Source organism: Ischnura elegans, chromosome 6 (genome assembly GCF_921293095.1).
Source record: "Ischnura elegans chromosome 6, ioIscEleg1.1, whole genome shotgun sequence".
In the NCBI taxonomy this organism is placed as follows: domain Eukaryota; kingdom Metazoa; phylum Arthropoda; class Insecta; order Odonata; family Coenagrionidae; genus Ischnura; species Ischnura elegans.
Window position 1 is genome coordinate 96609194 of NC_060251.1, and position 15301 is coordinate 96624494.

At 37.5% G+C, this 15301-nt stretch overlaps 1 protein-coding gene across 2 annotated transcripts in view; it reads right to left on the reverse strand.

Moving 5' to 3' along the window:
- Positions 1-302: 302 nt before the first annotated feature.
- Positions 303-15301, reverse strand: part of LOC124161221 (spermine synthase) — a 35356-nt gene continuing 20357 nt past the window's right edge. For both annotated transcript variants that reach the window (XM_046537487.1, XM_046537486.1), the window contains exons 5-9: positions 12649-12771; positions 11896-12050; positions 10934-11023; positions 4080-4271; positions 303-1129 (exon numbers count right to left, since the gene is read on the reverse strand). In XM_046537487.1, the coding sequence (XP_046393443.1) occupies positions 956-1129; positions 4080-4271; positions 10934-11023; positions 11896-12050; positions 12649-12771 (734 nt within the window). In that variant the 3' untranslated portion in view covers positions 303-955. The remainder of the gene's footprint in view (positions 1130-4079; positions 4272-10933; positions 11024-11895; positions 12051-12648; positions 12772-15301) is intronic.

The following is a 15301-nucleotide window of genomic DNA, read 5'->3' on the forward strand; positions in this document are numbered from 1 at the left end:
TACTTAAAAATAAAAATGGTGTTTGTTTACACTTAGGTAAAACAAATTTCTACAGTGAAGACTTCATGGGACTTTGCCAATAATCTGACTTTAAAAATGACTGATTATTCTCAAAGCATTTCTGAAAAGACCTATAAACTCTTAAAATGATCACTTTCTACTAGTAAAAACTTCCATATCTAAAAAAAACATATAAACAGATTGATAACATGATCAATTTGGAAGTGTTGCAACGGTTTTGATGAAACTTTTATCAGTGAGAAAATTTATTAACACTTTTCCAATAAATCAGACACATGCCAGATGGTAGACAAATTTTAATCATACTCGTGAAGAAAGATTCCATCCACTCAAGAAAATAGATGGTAAACCAAGTCTGGGTTCATACATTCCCAAGTTTGCCATTCAGGTAGGTTAACAGGAAAAATATTATTTAAGTTTGGTATCAATTTAAAGAACACTCCCATTAATTGAGTAGAATTTTGAGATGTGAAGGACAGGAACTACTCAATCTTTGTAAGCATAACATATTTTTCATAAAAAATTCACAGCATACAAGATATTAAACTATTGATCATGTTTAAAATATCGGAAGCAATCCTGAGGAATAATGTGGTAACATGAATGGCTGTTTTCAAAGATGCAATGACAAAAACTTTACTTATATACATGAAAAAGTTTAAAAAGCTGCTTCAGCTTGGATACTACCGCTGCCATCTTTCAGAGGCAACCAAAGCAAGCACTCCTAGGAGTCTAATCTCACTTCTTCAAATGTGATTTGTTTTTAACAATACAATGGGTGGCTTATGATTGACATATTATTTGAAAGCAGCCGACTAGCTGCACGTAGCTCGCGTAAGCAGCTGCCACGAAACCTTTTAGGCCCATTCCCATTTCAGCAAACTAACAGTTTGCAGTTTGGCGGGAACACCATTAAATACAGCGTGACAAGATGCTAATTAGGCACCTTTTCCTTCTGGGACTGCTTCTTCCACACTTGAAGGAACACCCAATCCTCAAGGAATGACGGCACAAATGCATGATCACTGGAGTATTCCACCTCCACTGAGAGTTTCTTCAGTTGATCCACATACATCTGAATGGATGACGGACTGCAACTGCCGTTAACCTTTCATTCAAAGCAAGCAAAGGACATCAAATAAATTGGGAGATCTGGAGAAGAAACAATGAGAGCAGACTCTCTACGAAGGGAGCATTTCAATAGTCATTTTTGACAATAAAAAAAAGTTTTATCTTTAACTTAAGACAGGCCAAAACTTGTATGCAAATAGGAGAAGATTTGAGGAGTTGAAGGTGATGAGATGATGGAAGTGAGGATGGACAAGGTATGCCGTAGAAGAGATAGGAAGAAATACAAATTACCATTTTGTTTTGAAAAGTAAATCAATTGAAGAATTACAGTTGAGAAGTAGCAAGTGAAAGGGACTGAGAACACAAAATCCCACAAAAATATATTGGGAGAATGGATATGACAATGGATTCGTAAGTAACATAATGAAAGGGGAAGGAATGGAGCATAGTTTTCGTATAGGATAAATAATTGTGATCTTGCTGTCAGGTACAACAATGAATATGTATCAGATTGATTAAACATAAAAGCCTATTTCTAATCAAGTTGATGGTTAAAAATATCCTTTGTTTCATAAGGGCTGGTTTCTTTGATTCCTCCCCTGAATCACACAGAAGTGAAGAAACAAGGATAATCAGATAGCCCAGGAAAAGAATTTTATCAGAGGCTACCATGTACATCACATTCTGAAGAATTATGGAACAAGTTACCCAGCTGACAATGGATGCCAAAAAGAACTACATAAAACTGGAATGACAGGAAAAACAGAAGAGCAATTTTTGAACATTTTTTTCTGGTTTGAAATTGCCAGGCATGGATGATGAAAGGAAACCCTTACAATTGTGTATGTTCATACTCAAATATAAACCACAAATAGTTAAAGGGTACCACTGTTGATTCATGATGAAAAATTACTTAGTTTAAATCCCCACTTTTACCAAATAAAAGTCTGAATTTAGATTTATGTCATTCATTATCATGAATGTTACAAAATTCCAAAAGTTTCAATGAACTTGCCTGAAATTCATGATCACACTCTTACTCGCTCCGTCATTCAACCCAAAGGTTGGTTTCGAATAACTAAATTTATGATGGAATAATCAAATTTTGTAATCCACTGAAATTTTATTTCAAATTACAGCAGACTCCCGATTATCCGGCTGCGGTTTATCTGTGTTACGGATTACCCGTGAATGAGTTCACGATCCTTCGAAGTTTTCTGCAATCTTTATAAAAAATAAAATCGGACGCAAAAGTAACAAGATATTTGCATTTTTTAAATACAATGCTACACCAGGCTCATTACTTCCACTAGAATCCTCTTCTTAAAGTGGAGTTATTTTATCTACTTGCTAACAAGGAATCTTTTAAGTTTACTTGGAAGTCTGCTATAGCATTGTAGACTACAATCAGCAGCAGGAAAAAACTCCTGATTAATCTTTGAAGGTTCTTCAATTGTTAATCATTTGTAAATTCAGAGAAATGTTACCAACGGTCTTTAATTGTATATTTCATATCGCAAATGCACAATTATTGCCGTGGCCTTGCACGCGGTTGAATACTGCCCAAGGGAGCTGGAGATTTCGTCGCACTTGGGCATGTTTACACCGTTACCAGTGAATGCCAATCTGGAGAGGAAGGGAATAGTAGAAGTGAAAGCAGTGGGGGAAGTGGAAGTAGAGATAGAATGAGTCATAGCCAGACACTTGCCTGCGTAGACAATTTGTCTGAAGTCCTGGTTCCCTAAAACCACTACTGCGCGATGGCATATGTACTTGCGTACCCGTTGCCTTCACGGGAGTTCCATGCTCCTGTTTACCAAACATCGCGGTGCGTAATCGGGCTCGGTGATCACGGATCCCCATCCCACAACAGTTGAACAGGGGAACTTGTGTGATACGAGACTACTCGGCATGGCGCCTGGCAGTAGTATACTTTACACCACACTGTGGCCACCACACTTAACCCATTTGCGCCAAATGTTGGCTATACTCAATGATCATTTTTGTAACCTATGTCAGCTGTAGACAATGTGAATTTTTCAATGCAAACAAATGACTGTCATCTATATCCAATGTGAGGGTGGCAAGTGATGCTGAGTTAGCAATGGTCGGAAGACACAGCTTAGCAAGACACCTTAGTGCCACCCCTTGGCAATTTGGCCTGACCCTCCTACTCATTTAAGATCCTCCTCAGAGCAGAAATCCTTGGTAAACTAGTTGAATAGTCTATGATTTTTGCCAAGAAAAATTTGTTGCCTACTCTTAGTTTCTATGCTTCAAATGAATTGTTTGTTTTGTTCCGTGCATAAGCAATTTTTAAATTAAAATTTTAATGATATAATTAATTGACATTTGGTATGAAAGTCCTTGCACCTTGTGAGTTCATATTTTTAAAAAAATACATAATATGAGAAATACTGTCATTTTGACTTTTATTATCAATGCCAGAAATCAGTTTAAAATTCTAAAATGCTTAAAAAATATGAGTTATTGTTAAATGTGTAAATTATAGAAAATCATCAAATATATTTATTTAAAAAAACACAGCTAACGCAATGACTTGACCATGGGCTCGTGCTAAGAAAGGGTCAGCAGATCAAGTCCATTGGTCGGGGTTATGGCTGAGCACCATGTTGCATAGGGTCCCAAATTGGTGGGATGAGAATATCTGGGCAACACCTCCCAAAACATAAGCTCCGTACATGGAGGCGTAAAATATTCTCATGATACTCATAGCATGGAAAACATTTTCCTTTTGCAGGTGCTGGCAGGAAACATTTAGCGAGCATTAGTAAACTAAAATAAAATTTTCAGCAGAAATTACTAATTATTGTATCATGAATGTTCAACATTTCCTCAAAGTTACTCCTGAAGTAATCAATTTTAAGCCTAAAATCATTTCTTCTACACAGAAAAAAATTAGATGAGTTAATTCGGATTTAGTTTATAAACCACTTTTGATTGCCAAAAAACACTGCCAAACTTACGTGAGTCATGTACTTTCCAGTTGGACGAATAACTTTGAATGACTTCTCCAGGATTAGTCGAATGAAGTCCCAATGAGCTCCTTGTGGAGTTGGAGAAATAGGAACATCAGTGAGATCACCAAAAACATAATCGAAGTCTCGACCTTCTCCTATGTATTGATCCATTATCTTCACACAGTCATTAACAATAATCTGAAAAGGAGAATAAAAATATAGAAGACTCAAAGAGAAATGTTGTTACATATTTAATCAGCCACTCTGCCGCATGAAATCATGAATTAAGAATTTTCTATCTAGTATGATGTTAGGCACAATGTGGTGAAAGTTCTTCATATGGATAAGTAAAATTGAACAATCGTGTGAAAGATCCACAGAGAAAAAATCATTCGCCTTGACCGGAATTCGAACCTGGATCCCCCCATTTCCGGTCGAGTGCTTTAGCCAGTTGAGCTACCGAGGCGTCAATCTTCCCTGTGGATATTTTCGGACACTACCGGACAAGATGTTGCTGGACTGCAGAGCATATGATGCCACAAGCAGTCCAAATCGTGCGCACAGTGCCACAGCCGGAGAGCAGGCCCGGACATAGAACACAAAGAGGTGTTCGCTCTAGACTAGTTTAAAGTATACTGGGACTAGCTGCGGTGATAACTTTTACGGGAGTCACCCGCAATGCACAATCGTGCGAAAGATCCACAGAGAAAAAATCATTCGCCTTGACCGGGATTCGAACCCGGATCCCCCCATTTCCAGTCGAGTGCTTTAGCCAGTTAAGCTACTGAGGTATCAATCTTTCCTGTGGATATTTTCGGACACTACTGTACAAGATGTTGCTGGACTGCTGAGCATATGATGCCACAAGCAGTCCAAATCGTGCGCACAGCGCCACAGCCGGAGAGCAGGCCCGGACATAGAACACAAAGAGTACTATAAAGATATAGAACACAAAGTTATCACCGCGGCTGGTCCCGGTATCCTTTAAACTAAAATTGTACATTGCAATATTTCCACTGAGTTTTATTTTTGATACTATGCGTTTCATTGCTAAAAACAAATTAAATAGTGTCAAAAATAAAACTCAGTGGAAATATTGTAATGTCCAATTTTACTTGTTATTAACGGTTATTCTCAAAATTTAATAGATAAACTGATTTTAAAAAAACAGAGAAGATTGGCTATCGACCAAATGTTTTCGGCGGACGAGGATAAAAAGAAGCAGTGGTGCACAGTGACGTACCTCGATGCACTTTCTCTGAAAATGGCTCATCATTTACCCAAGGACAAATTCCGCTTGGCTTTTAAACCTTATTCCACCTTAAGGAGACTGATCGTTAAATGCAAGGACCATATAGACCGATTGGATAGATGTGGAGTATATTCTTTGAAATGCAGCGATTGCAATGGTGTATACGTGGGACAGACAGGAAGGAGTTTTGAAATTAGGAAAAAAGAACATTTAAGTGCTTACAAACATAATAAAGATGAAAAGAGTAATTTTGCTAAGCACTTAATATGTAACTGCCACAGAAGCGATTTTAAAATGAATATTTTAAATTTTTGCAATGACCGCCGAGAACTGGATTCTAGGGAACAGTTAGAAATTTTAAAAATTATTGAAAATCAAGATAGTACCCTTATAAATGAATACCTCTACCCATCCTTTTCACCTATTCTGGCGTCGGTTTTAAAATTCATCAAGTAACTAGGTAACAACAAGATTAACAACAAGATAAACAAATTATAATTAGCGCCTGATGATGATGATTACTCATTGAAACCCGGGTCGCGCTCTTATAAAATAAGTGGTATAAGTAACTGTTTATATCCAGGAAATAATGGAATACCACATAGTTAACAAAGAGTTATTGAATTTTGAAGTGTATTCTACCCAATCGCCTCTTTTAACCCTGAACATTCCTGCCCGCTCTTAGATGTTTCTAATTTCTGACCTTCGCCAACACCCGCTCCTCTCCTGATTGCTATGACTTCTCTTCCTACCTCACCGATTCACTGATTTACGTAATCCCTAGTCCCCCCTCCTCCTTCAAAGACCTTGTGCGGAAAAATCCACAGAGGAAAAATCATTCGCCTTGACCGGGATTCGAACCTGGATCCCTCGATTTCCGGCCGAGTGCTTTAGCCAGTTAAGCTACCGAGGCGTCATTCTCCCATGTGGAAATTTGTGGACTATACCGGACAAGGTGGTATGGACTGCTGAGCATATGATGCGACTAGCAGTCCAGGTCGTGCGCATGGCCAGGCGACTTACAAAAAATATTGGGGGGGCCCTAACCGGGGATCTTGCCCTGGGAAATTTTATAAGTAGTGAGTTTGAAGTTTTTTAAGCATTTTAGAAGAGTCATATGATCAACATTACAACACTGATAACTCGAATCTCGATATCTGAACACTGCGGGGAAAATCGACAAGCCTGACACATTATTTCCTCACACCCATAACGAATTTTTGAGGGGGCTCGGGCCCCTTCAGGCCCCATGGAGTCGGCGCCACTGCATACTATAACTTAATTAATTTCTTGAATTATTGGGGGGGCTCCGCCCCCCCAAACGAATTATTGAGGGGGCTCGAGCCCCCTCAGGCCCCATGGAGTCGGCGCCTATGCGCATGGTGCCACAGCCGGAGAGCAAAGCCCCAACTTTGAACACTAGAGGTGTTCGCTCTGGACTTATTTAAGTATAGCAAAGCGAACACCTCTAGTGTTCAAAGTTCGGGCTTTGCTCTCCGGCTGTGGCGCCATGCGCACGACCTGGACTGCTAGTCGCATCATATGCTCAGCAGTCCATACCACCTTGTCCGGTATAGTCCACAAATTTCCACATGGGAGAATGACGCCTCGGTAGCTTAACTGGCTAAAGCACTCGGCTGGAAATCGAGGGATCCGGGTTCGAATCCCGGTCAAGGCGAATGATTTTTCCTCTGTGGATTTTTCGCACTATTTGTGCATTGCGGGTGACTCCGTAAAAAGTTATCACCGCGGCTAGTCCCGGTATACTTAAATAAATTCAAAGACCTTCCCTATTACGCATCTTTTTAGTCAAACTGTCTCCCCCCCCTCCCCTGCTATCCTTTCCACCCCACCTTTCTCTTGCTGGACGGTATATATAGAACTTGGAAAGCCAAATTGGTACCTTGATAATGACACTACGTGTCGAAAATGGGTCAGCACTTTGTAAATAAAATTGTGTGGAAGTTTACCATTTTATTTTATCCTCATGGATATAAAACATTTCCACCAGATATCGCCGGACACTGTGAAACATTTTCTTCATATTGAAATGAGAAATCTGGCAAAATTCCACACTGAACGTTTATTAAACAGTGACCATGGTTTCAACACACAGTTTCATTATCAAGGTATATATAGTTCACTTATCTCAGGTGTATATACAGAGTAACCAGCCAATTAAAGCAGAAAACTCATGCACAGCTGTTTTCCAGTGAAATTTTACAAAATTCCAGGTTTATCCTACATGATAACTGCGATATATAAGAATTTTAAAACACCCTAAATTACATACAGGTTATCTGACGGCGAAAATCTAAGGGTTCCTAATGACCATAAATGCATGACTCTGATAAAAAAAACAGTATTCTTAGCAAGCTAGGAAAGAAAAAGTGCAATACGTCGGTTACCCCGAGTGCATTAAACAAACTAACCGCCATCACACTAAACGATGAATCGTAGCAATGGACGGCAACTCAAAGGCATTCTACATAAATAGTAATGCACAAAATAAATTACTCATGACTTTGCGATAGCTTAATACCAAAAATATAATTAGTAAAATCAGTCGATTCCCAGAAATACCAATGATTAGTCAACATGGTTTCCTTAGGAAATTTCTTGGTATCCTTGGAGCTCTATTTCCGAATTCGGCCAATAGTTGGCGTATAGCTTGTCTGGATTCTCGAATACCACCAGAGAGGACAAGGGACTGATTGTGAGTAAACTGGGTGGACGGATACAAAAGAGAGAATACGAAGTTTAAACAGAAAGATGAAGGGGGGAAGGGAGGAAGTTTGATCTGAGGTTAGTATGATAGTAACAGCTTTCATTACATAGGACAGACGGGACGATCTATCAAAACCAGGATAAGGGAACACGAACGCGCCTCTGAAAAGAAGCAGTTCTGCCATTCCCCTGTCTCGAAGCATGTGTAGTCGGAACCTGGCCACACTGTGGATTTCGATAAGCCTAAAGTCCTGTGTAATGAAAGCCATTACTATCCTAGGCTAATCCGAGAGGCTATAGAGATAACCAAGCATCCCGAGAACTGCAACAGAGAAGACGGCTACACATTAGTCAACACATGGAAAAGACTCTTCAAAATTAATGACCAATCAGAGCCCACCTAAGATCCAACCAATCAGAACCGACCTCTGATCCCCAAAGAACCTATATAAGACAGCCAAATTTATGCATCACTACTTCTGACCTGAAGACACCATCAGGATGGCTGTAGAAAATGTCGTCACGTATGGACAACTTACTGCGGAGGAACGCCCAAAAGACGAGACTCATATAGGGGGGGGGGGGAGGAAGTTTAAACGTCAAGGTAAGGAATTGTATAGAATAAGTCCTTGACATACGAACAAGATATGTTCTGAGACCTAGATTGAAAGTTGAAAAACCTAGGCTAAGCATGGAAAATTGTAGCTATCCTGCAGAATGCAGCACTGCGTAACCATTTTAGGGTAACTTATGATTGTCACTGTTCCCAGCACGTGCAACGAGGCTGGAGCTGAAAAAATTTCACTGCACGCAGGAAGGAAAGAAGAAAGGAAGGAAGGGAAGAATTTTTGATACTAAACATTACCCGACTTCGTACCTACATCTACATCCTACCCTGCAAGTCACCTAAAAAGGAGTGTTGCAGGGGATGTTAGGATACCAGCCATTTAGTATATACATATAAGCAAATGCTCAAACAAAACTACGACTAGCAGTTATTGAAGTCCTTTGTGGTTTAAGGGGAAAAACGAATTCCCATATATATATCCATTCTGCAAAATACCTTTCTTAATTTATCGCATCTGATTGACCTCACACGCACGACTTCTAAAAGAATGAAACATTTTAAGTTCTATGCAGCAAAAATTAAAATCCCTACAAAAATAGGCTGCTATTTTGAAGTAGAGAGGTAACAATTTGCCAGGGGGTAAGATAATCTTTTCTATATATGAAGGATCGCAATTAAAAGAGGAATGCACTAATAGAAGTTTTTCTTTTTATATGATAATACAGTGGAACTTGGTTAGTACGTTCCTCCTTAGTACGTTTTCCTCCTTAGTACGGCGATTTCCCTCGGTCTCGGTACCATCCGAACAAAATACAGGTAAAAGAATTTGGTTAGTACGTTTGAAAAAATTGCGCTTTCCTGGTTAGTACGCTCAATTGCTTGCCGTGACGCAACCCGCAATTCGTTCTCTAGTGTCTTCTTAAGGGTCGCAAACGTCTGAATTCATGATTTAATTTATTATTATTAGCCATTAACATTCTTCCATTCATTCCACATCTCTTTCTTCTACCGTAATTTATCCAAATGCATTTCTAAATTCTTGTGACGTGATAATAAATAAAATGCGGCCATTTTTTGGGAATGTCTGACTATGAAAAACTACAGCCAATAAGAAGCCCCAATTTTCCCCACCCCGAGCTCCTCACCTTCTGTTGCCTTTGGAGCTTGGGAGTGCCCACTGCTGCACACAAAGTTCATGAGTGGGCAATTGTTGCTATTGCACGAGTTATCATGATGAAGAAATGAGTCTTAACGGTATTAGACAATTCCCACATTATCTAAAACAGTACTGCTCCATAAACTCGACGTCGTGCGTATTTACTTGACTACTGTTGCGGGAGTAGACGATCCTCTGGATCTCCACGCGAAGCTTAGCTTAAAAATACTTGATCTCGGAACGAAAGCAGACGACATTAGACAAATTTTGAAAGTAAATTTCAACTGTTTAATATAAAATTTTCTTGTAATTACGTCGTAATCTAATAATCTTGCGTGTCATCAGTTGATATATCGATCGATTTTACAATCGAAATGGTATCATTCCAGAAGCGAATGTCTACGGCTGTTGCCGTAATTTGAAAGTCAATATAATTTTGCCCAATTTTTATGATGTTTAAAAAACCAGTTGACTTACTCCGGGTTGTTGTTATATTCTCCGAGTACGCTGTGAGAAAGAAAAATAACTTGTCTTCGCTTGTCTGAGCTTCACTCGTCCTCGTTCTGTAAATAGATATAGGATAAATCACGGGAGATAGACGCCGTAATCATGAAATCCTCTCCGGGATGTCCATGAAAAATTGCGATTTTTATTCACATGGTATTGTTTTTCATGGTAGCGCTCATTTTCTTGATTTTAAATGTGAAAAGAGTTCAGGAAGGCGATCCTATGAGAACTACTGATAGTAATTGTAATTATGACGACTTTTTCACTGATTGCAATAACCCCGACTGCTATTATTTACTTTCCTCGTTAGTACGTTTTCCTGGTTAGTACGTTCATTTTTCGTGGTCCCTTCAGAAACGTACTAACCAAGTTCCACTGTATATTGTGTATGGTTGGGACTTTGCCATTATGTTTATATAAAGATATTTACCAAATATTGAAGCTCCTTAGATTAAGGTTTTACCGTGGTATGATAGGATAGACACTGAAAGAAAGACTTAAAAGTGTGGTTTGATGCAAAAGTTGCAGAAATCAACAACCAAAGTCAGCTGACACTCATATGACATGATCTCATCTCAAAAATCAACAAATGAATGAATGGCAAATAGGAAAATTTGACTTGAAATTTACAGCTCTTAAAAAATAATTACCTTGTAATTTGGTCCATCATAGTTGTCAAGGCAATCCCCACAGGATTTTCTCATGTGGATTCTGCAAGCTTTGATTACCAATTCATCAATCTGGAAGCAAGAAAAAAATTCTAATAATTCTAATAACTTACCATCACAACATAACCCTTACACACAGTGGCAGATCTACTGGGGGGGGGGGAGGGGGGTGCAAGGGGGCTATAGCCCCCCCCTTGGGTATCCAATTTACACTAGATAGATTGGTAATTTTTTTCCGACCCCCACCACTGCTGGAATTTAAACCCCCACTTAGCCCCCCCTTGTACCTAACCTGGATCCGCCACTGTTTACACACAATATTTTCGATGCATACCCAAATTAAAAATTAAATAACAAAGTTTATACAGCATAAATATTTGCTGAAACTACTGGGTACAGAAACAAAAACCATGTTTTCACAAAATAAAAAGCATGGAAGACTCACTTCTACAAGGGTAGGAAAACTTCTAGTAAGAATGAAAATCTCTCATATAGGAGTCCACAAAATTTATTGAAAATTGAAGTAATTTGCTAAAAAATAATAGGAACTACCATTACACAGGAAATATGATACAAAAGAAATCCTTAATTTATAACCTTATCAACTTCAACCATCTTTCACCATCACCATTGTACTTGTACATTTTTGTTATGTGTTTCTTATTCCACATAGGAAATTCCGTTAAATCCTAGTCCTACTTATCAGCAAAGTTTTTTACATGCCGGGTGATTCAAAATGAACCGCAAGGTGATAATGTTTTATAATATTTTTAACACTTAAAGCAACAAATGAACAACAAAACAAACTAAACTGTTAGAGTAGCTCTTTAATTTGATATAGTCACTCTTAGTTGTAAATTCAGTGTAATAAATATAATAGTGCATTAATTATAACCCTGCCATTAATTACGAAACATCCCATATTTAACAAGGCTGATACTCACATCAATCATTGTAACAAACTTAGGTTTCTCCTTCAGAAGTTCCCACAGGAGAGCGCCATCTCCACCACCAAGAATGAGAATTTCCTTCCCTTCGTAGTTTTCTTTCCCTCTCTGCATGAGCGTCTCAGTGTACACCAAGTCAGCATCAGAAAGATCTGCAAAGTATGCATAAAAAGAGCTATGCAATTCAATTTTCATAAAGGAGATTTTATTCAATGGTGGAAGATTAGGCACAGAAATGAGTAGCTATTTATTAAATTGTCTACATTATCAAACAAATTGCCTACAGGAAATATTCAAAGCTTAAAATTGTCAAGTATTCCACCATGGGGTACCCAGCCAGGGGCAGGAGGGGGCAATTCAATTGGGTAAGGACATCATAACATGTTTTGACGATATTAATAACAAATACATACATTTAATGACGGATTTTGGCTTGAGTTTAGAAACTTCCCCTGGAAATACCAAATATAGCAATAGTTCAAGTTCCTAAACAGAGACTTAATTTTTCTATGAAGGGATAATGTAGGTAATTTTTGTGATTAAAACTAACATTCAAACCTAAAGTTCTCTTTCGTAACAATGACAAAAATATAACAATTCAAAATATATTGGGGATAAAACTTAGCTGCCATGAAATGCAATCCTTCCTAACCTAATACTCTTATAAAGTGTGTAATGTTCCCTAATATATGCGAAGAAAGAAAGGAAGGATTGATATCTTCTACTGATGACACACAAGAATGCACTTACTTTGTAAATCGTCCAAGACTAGAAAATTTCCACAGCTTCTGGAATGAAAGATCTGGATTTTCTGGAAGGGTGATTTCTCTTCATATAACAATGCATCCGTGTCGTACTCGAGGAGCCGTTCATCTAAAATAATTTGAGATTAAACATTAACAAATGAGCAAATTAATCCTTCATCTACATTACATATTTAATTAATTTACTGCATCAAAACTTTTCACAAGCACTTTCTAAAATCACACAGGCAAAACAACACTAGGGTCAGAATCTCCAGCATACCTGCACCATTACCACGCCTAAGATAAGTAACATATTAATATACTAACCTAGAACTTAAATGAACCATTTTTTCATGAAAAAAATTAAATGTCCTAATTTTAAGTGCCCGCCATGCATAGAAATTCTCAAGTAATAACTGGAATGAGAAGTAACCAAATAATACAATCAGAACCTAGGGCTTAAAAGTTTCCGCTAATTAGTGAAGTAACGTGAGACCAATTACTATAATGATAAATATAAGATAGCCAGTAAAACTATGACAAACCAACTGTTGGCCCTAACTTTATGACATTTACCCCTTCTGAGGTTGCCCACTGAATTCCATGAAAAAATATGTTGAATCAACATTATTTGCAAATAAGGAATTAGTTTAAAGAGAATCAGCGCATGTAAATATTGCTTTGCTGTAAAATATCATTCGTACAAAAATAAGACATATAGTTACAAGATGGATGAAATTATGTATGTGAGTTTAAACAAAATTGGCAAAATTTAAAAATGTGCAAGCAAAATCAGCTCAGATTATACACCAAATCCATTGTAAATCACAAACATTGTACGGCGGGGGTCTACTACACGAGCATTGCAATGAAAAAGTATTAGCTACCAAGGGTTGCACATTTAAGTTCATCACTAAATATCTCACGTTACAAAAAAATACTACATGCCAGCTTGAGTAATAATTTCAATACCTACACAATATGGCATTGCACATTGTACCACTCACTCCTACCCAAACGTGGGACTCAACCCTGTGTCCACCACTGATCAATGGCATGAGACCACCATCCATTTTGAAATTCTGCCACCATTGTTTGAAGGCTACTTTCTCAAACACCAATCATTTAATAATAGTGAAGCATATAATATTAAAGTTTGTTCATTTCTTCATCTACTGATGGTTGGTCAACATATTTAAGCCTTTTACTGCCACTTGGCCGATACACCGGCCGTCGCTGGTTGAGCGAAAATTGCCACGGCTCGATTTATTGGCCCAACTTATTTGTCTTTTTTTTCGTGATTGTGGCCTTTTCAACAGCTGTAATTTACAGAAACCCTCATAATCTATGTATGGTTATAAGATAAATCTTTTAAGTATTGTATAATGTATATATACTATGTATGGTAGTAAGACTATAAATATATCTTAAATATTGGGAAAAAATCTAGATGTATTATATAAAATTAAATAGCTGAAAAATTTTAAAATCTGAAATGTTGCTAATTCTGGAAAATAGCCTTGGTAGTCTTCGCACATCCCACCTGAAATGGGCTGGCAGTAAAAGGGTTAATGTTAAATAATATAAGATTCACTCCATATTGAGAAATGGAAAACTTATGGCATATTCCTGCCCCTATGAAAAAATTGTATAAACCTGTTTCAAAATTTTATACAATTTATACAATTACCATGGTACCCACATGAATGCAATACATCCATCCATCCAGTAACCAGAACAATACCCTGAAACTCTGCTTCTCCACGCACAAGGAAATTGAGTTTAACATTTAAAAAGAGAGTAAACACATTGATGATCAACATTTACTTCAAAGAGATTTTCAAATTTGAACGTTCAGAAATTAGAGTTCAAACGTGGTAGGCAGAATTTTGTACAAAGGTGGGAATAGAGAATTTATACCTTTAAAAATATCCTATGCGACTACTGCTAATCATACACTTAACTACTCATATTGTTTCATGATAATTTAGATTCCAAGTAAGCACCTCAGTCATATGGATAATGGACACTACCACATAGAATTGACAGATTTACAAAGTACCACATGGCATTGACAGAGTACAAAAGGTTAATTGGGCTTGGGTATTCTTTTAGGAAGCATTAGCTAACTTCAATTTAGCCACCGCTCACATATTAGGGAGCAGTAACTCATATTGACAAACTTCAAATTGCAACAATGCTCAGAAGGAAATTTTAATCAGTAAGTAACTTTTCAACATTTGAAATTACCTACACAATCTGATAAACTTTCTGAGTATTAATCCAAACTCATGATAGATACCGTTATTGACTTAATCAAAAAATGTGCACAGGCATTTAATTATTCCTAAAACTAATTTCTAATTTAATTTTTTTTAATAATTGGCATTGGATATCATAAATCAGTTTTTTTTTTCAATAAAAATAGGATTTAAGTTCCTGGGTAATTCAAAGCGCAATGAATTGAATAATGCATAATGCAACCCTCATTCCGAAATTTTATTAGGACCCCCAAAAAATTGATGAAGGAAGAGACCCCAATGAAAAAATTGTATAAACCTGTTTCAAAATTTTATACAATTTATACAATTGCCATGGCAATGTATAAGATTGTATAAAATTTTGAAACAGGTTTATACAATTTTTTCATAGGGGGA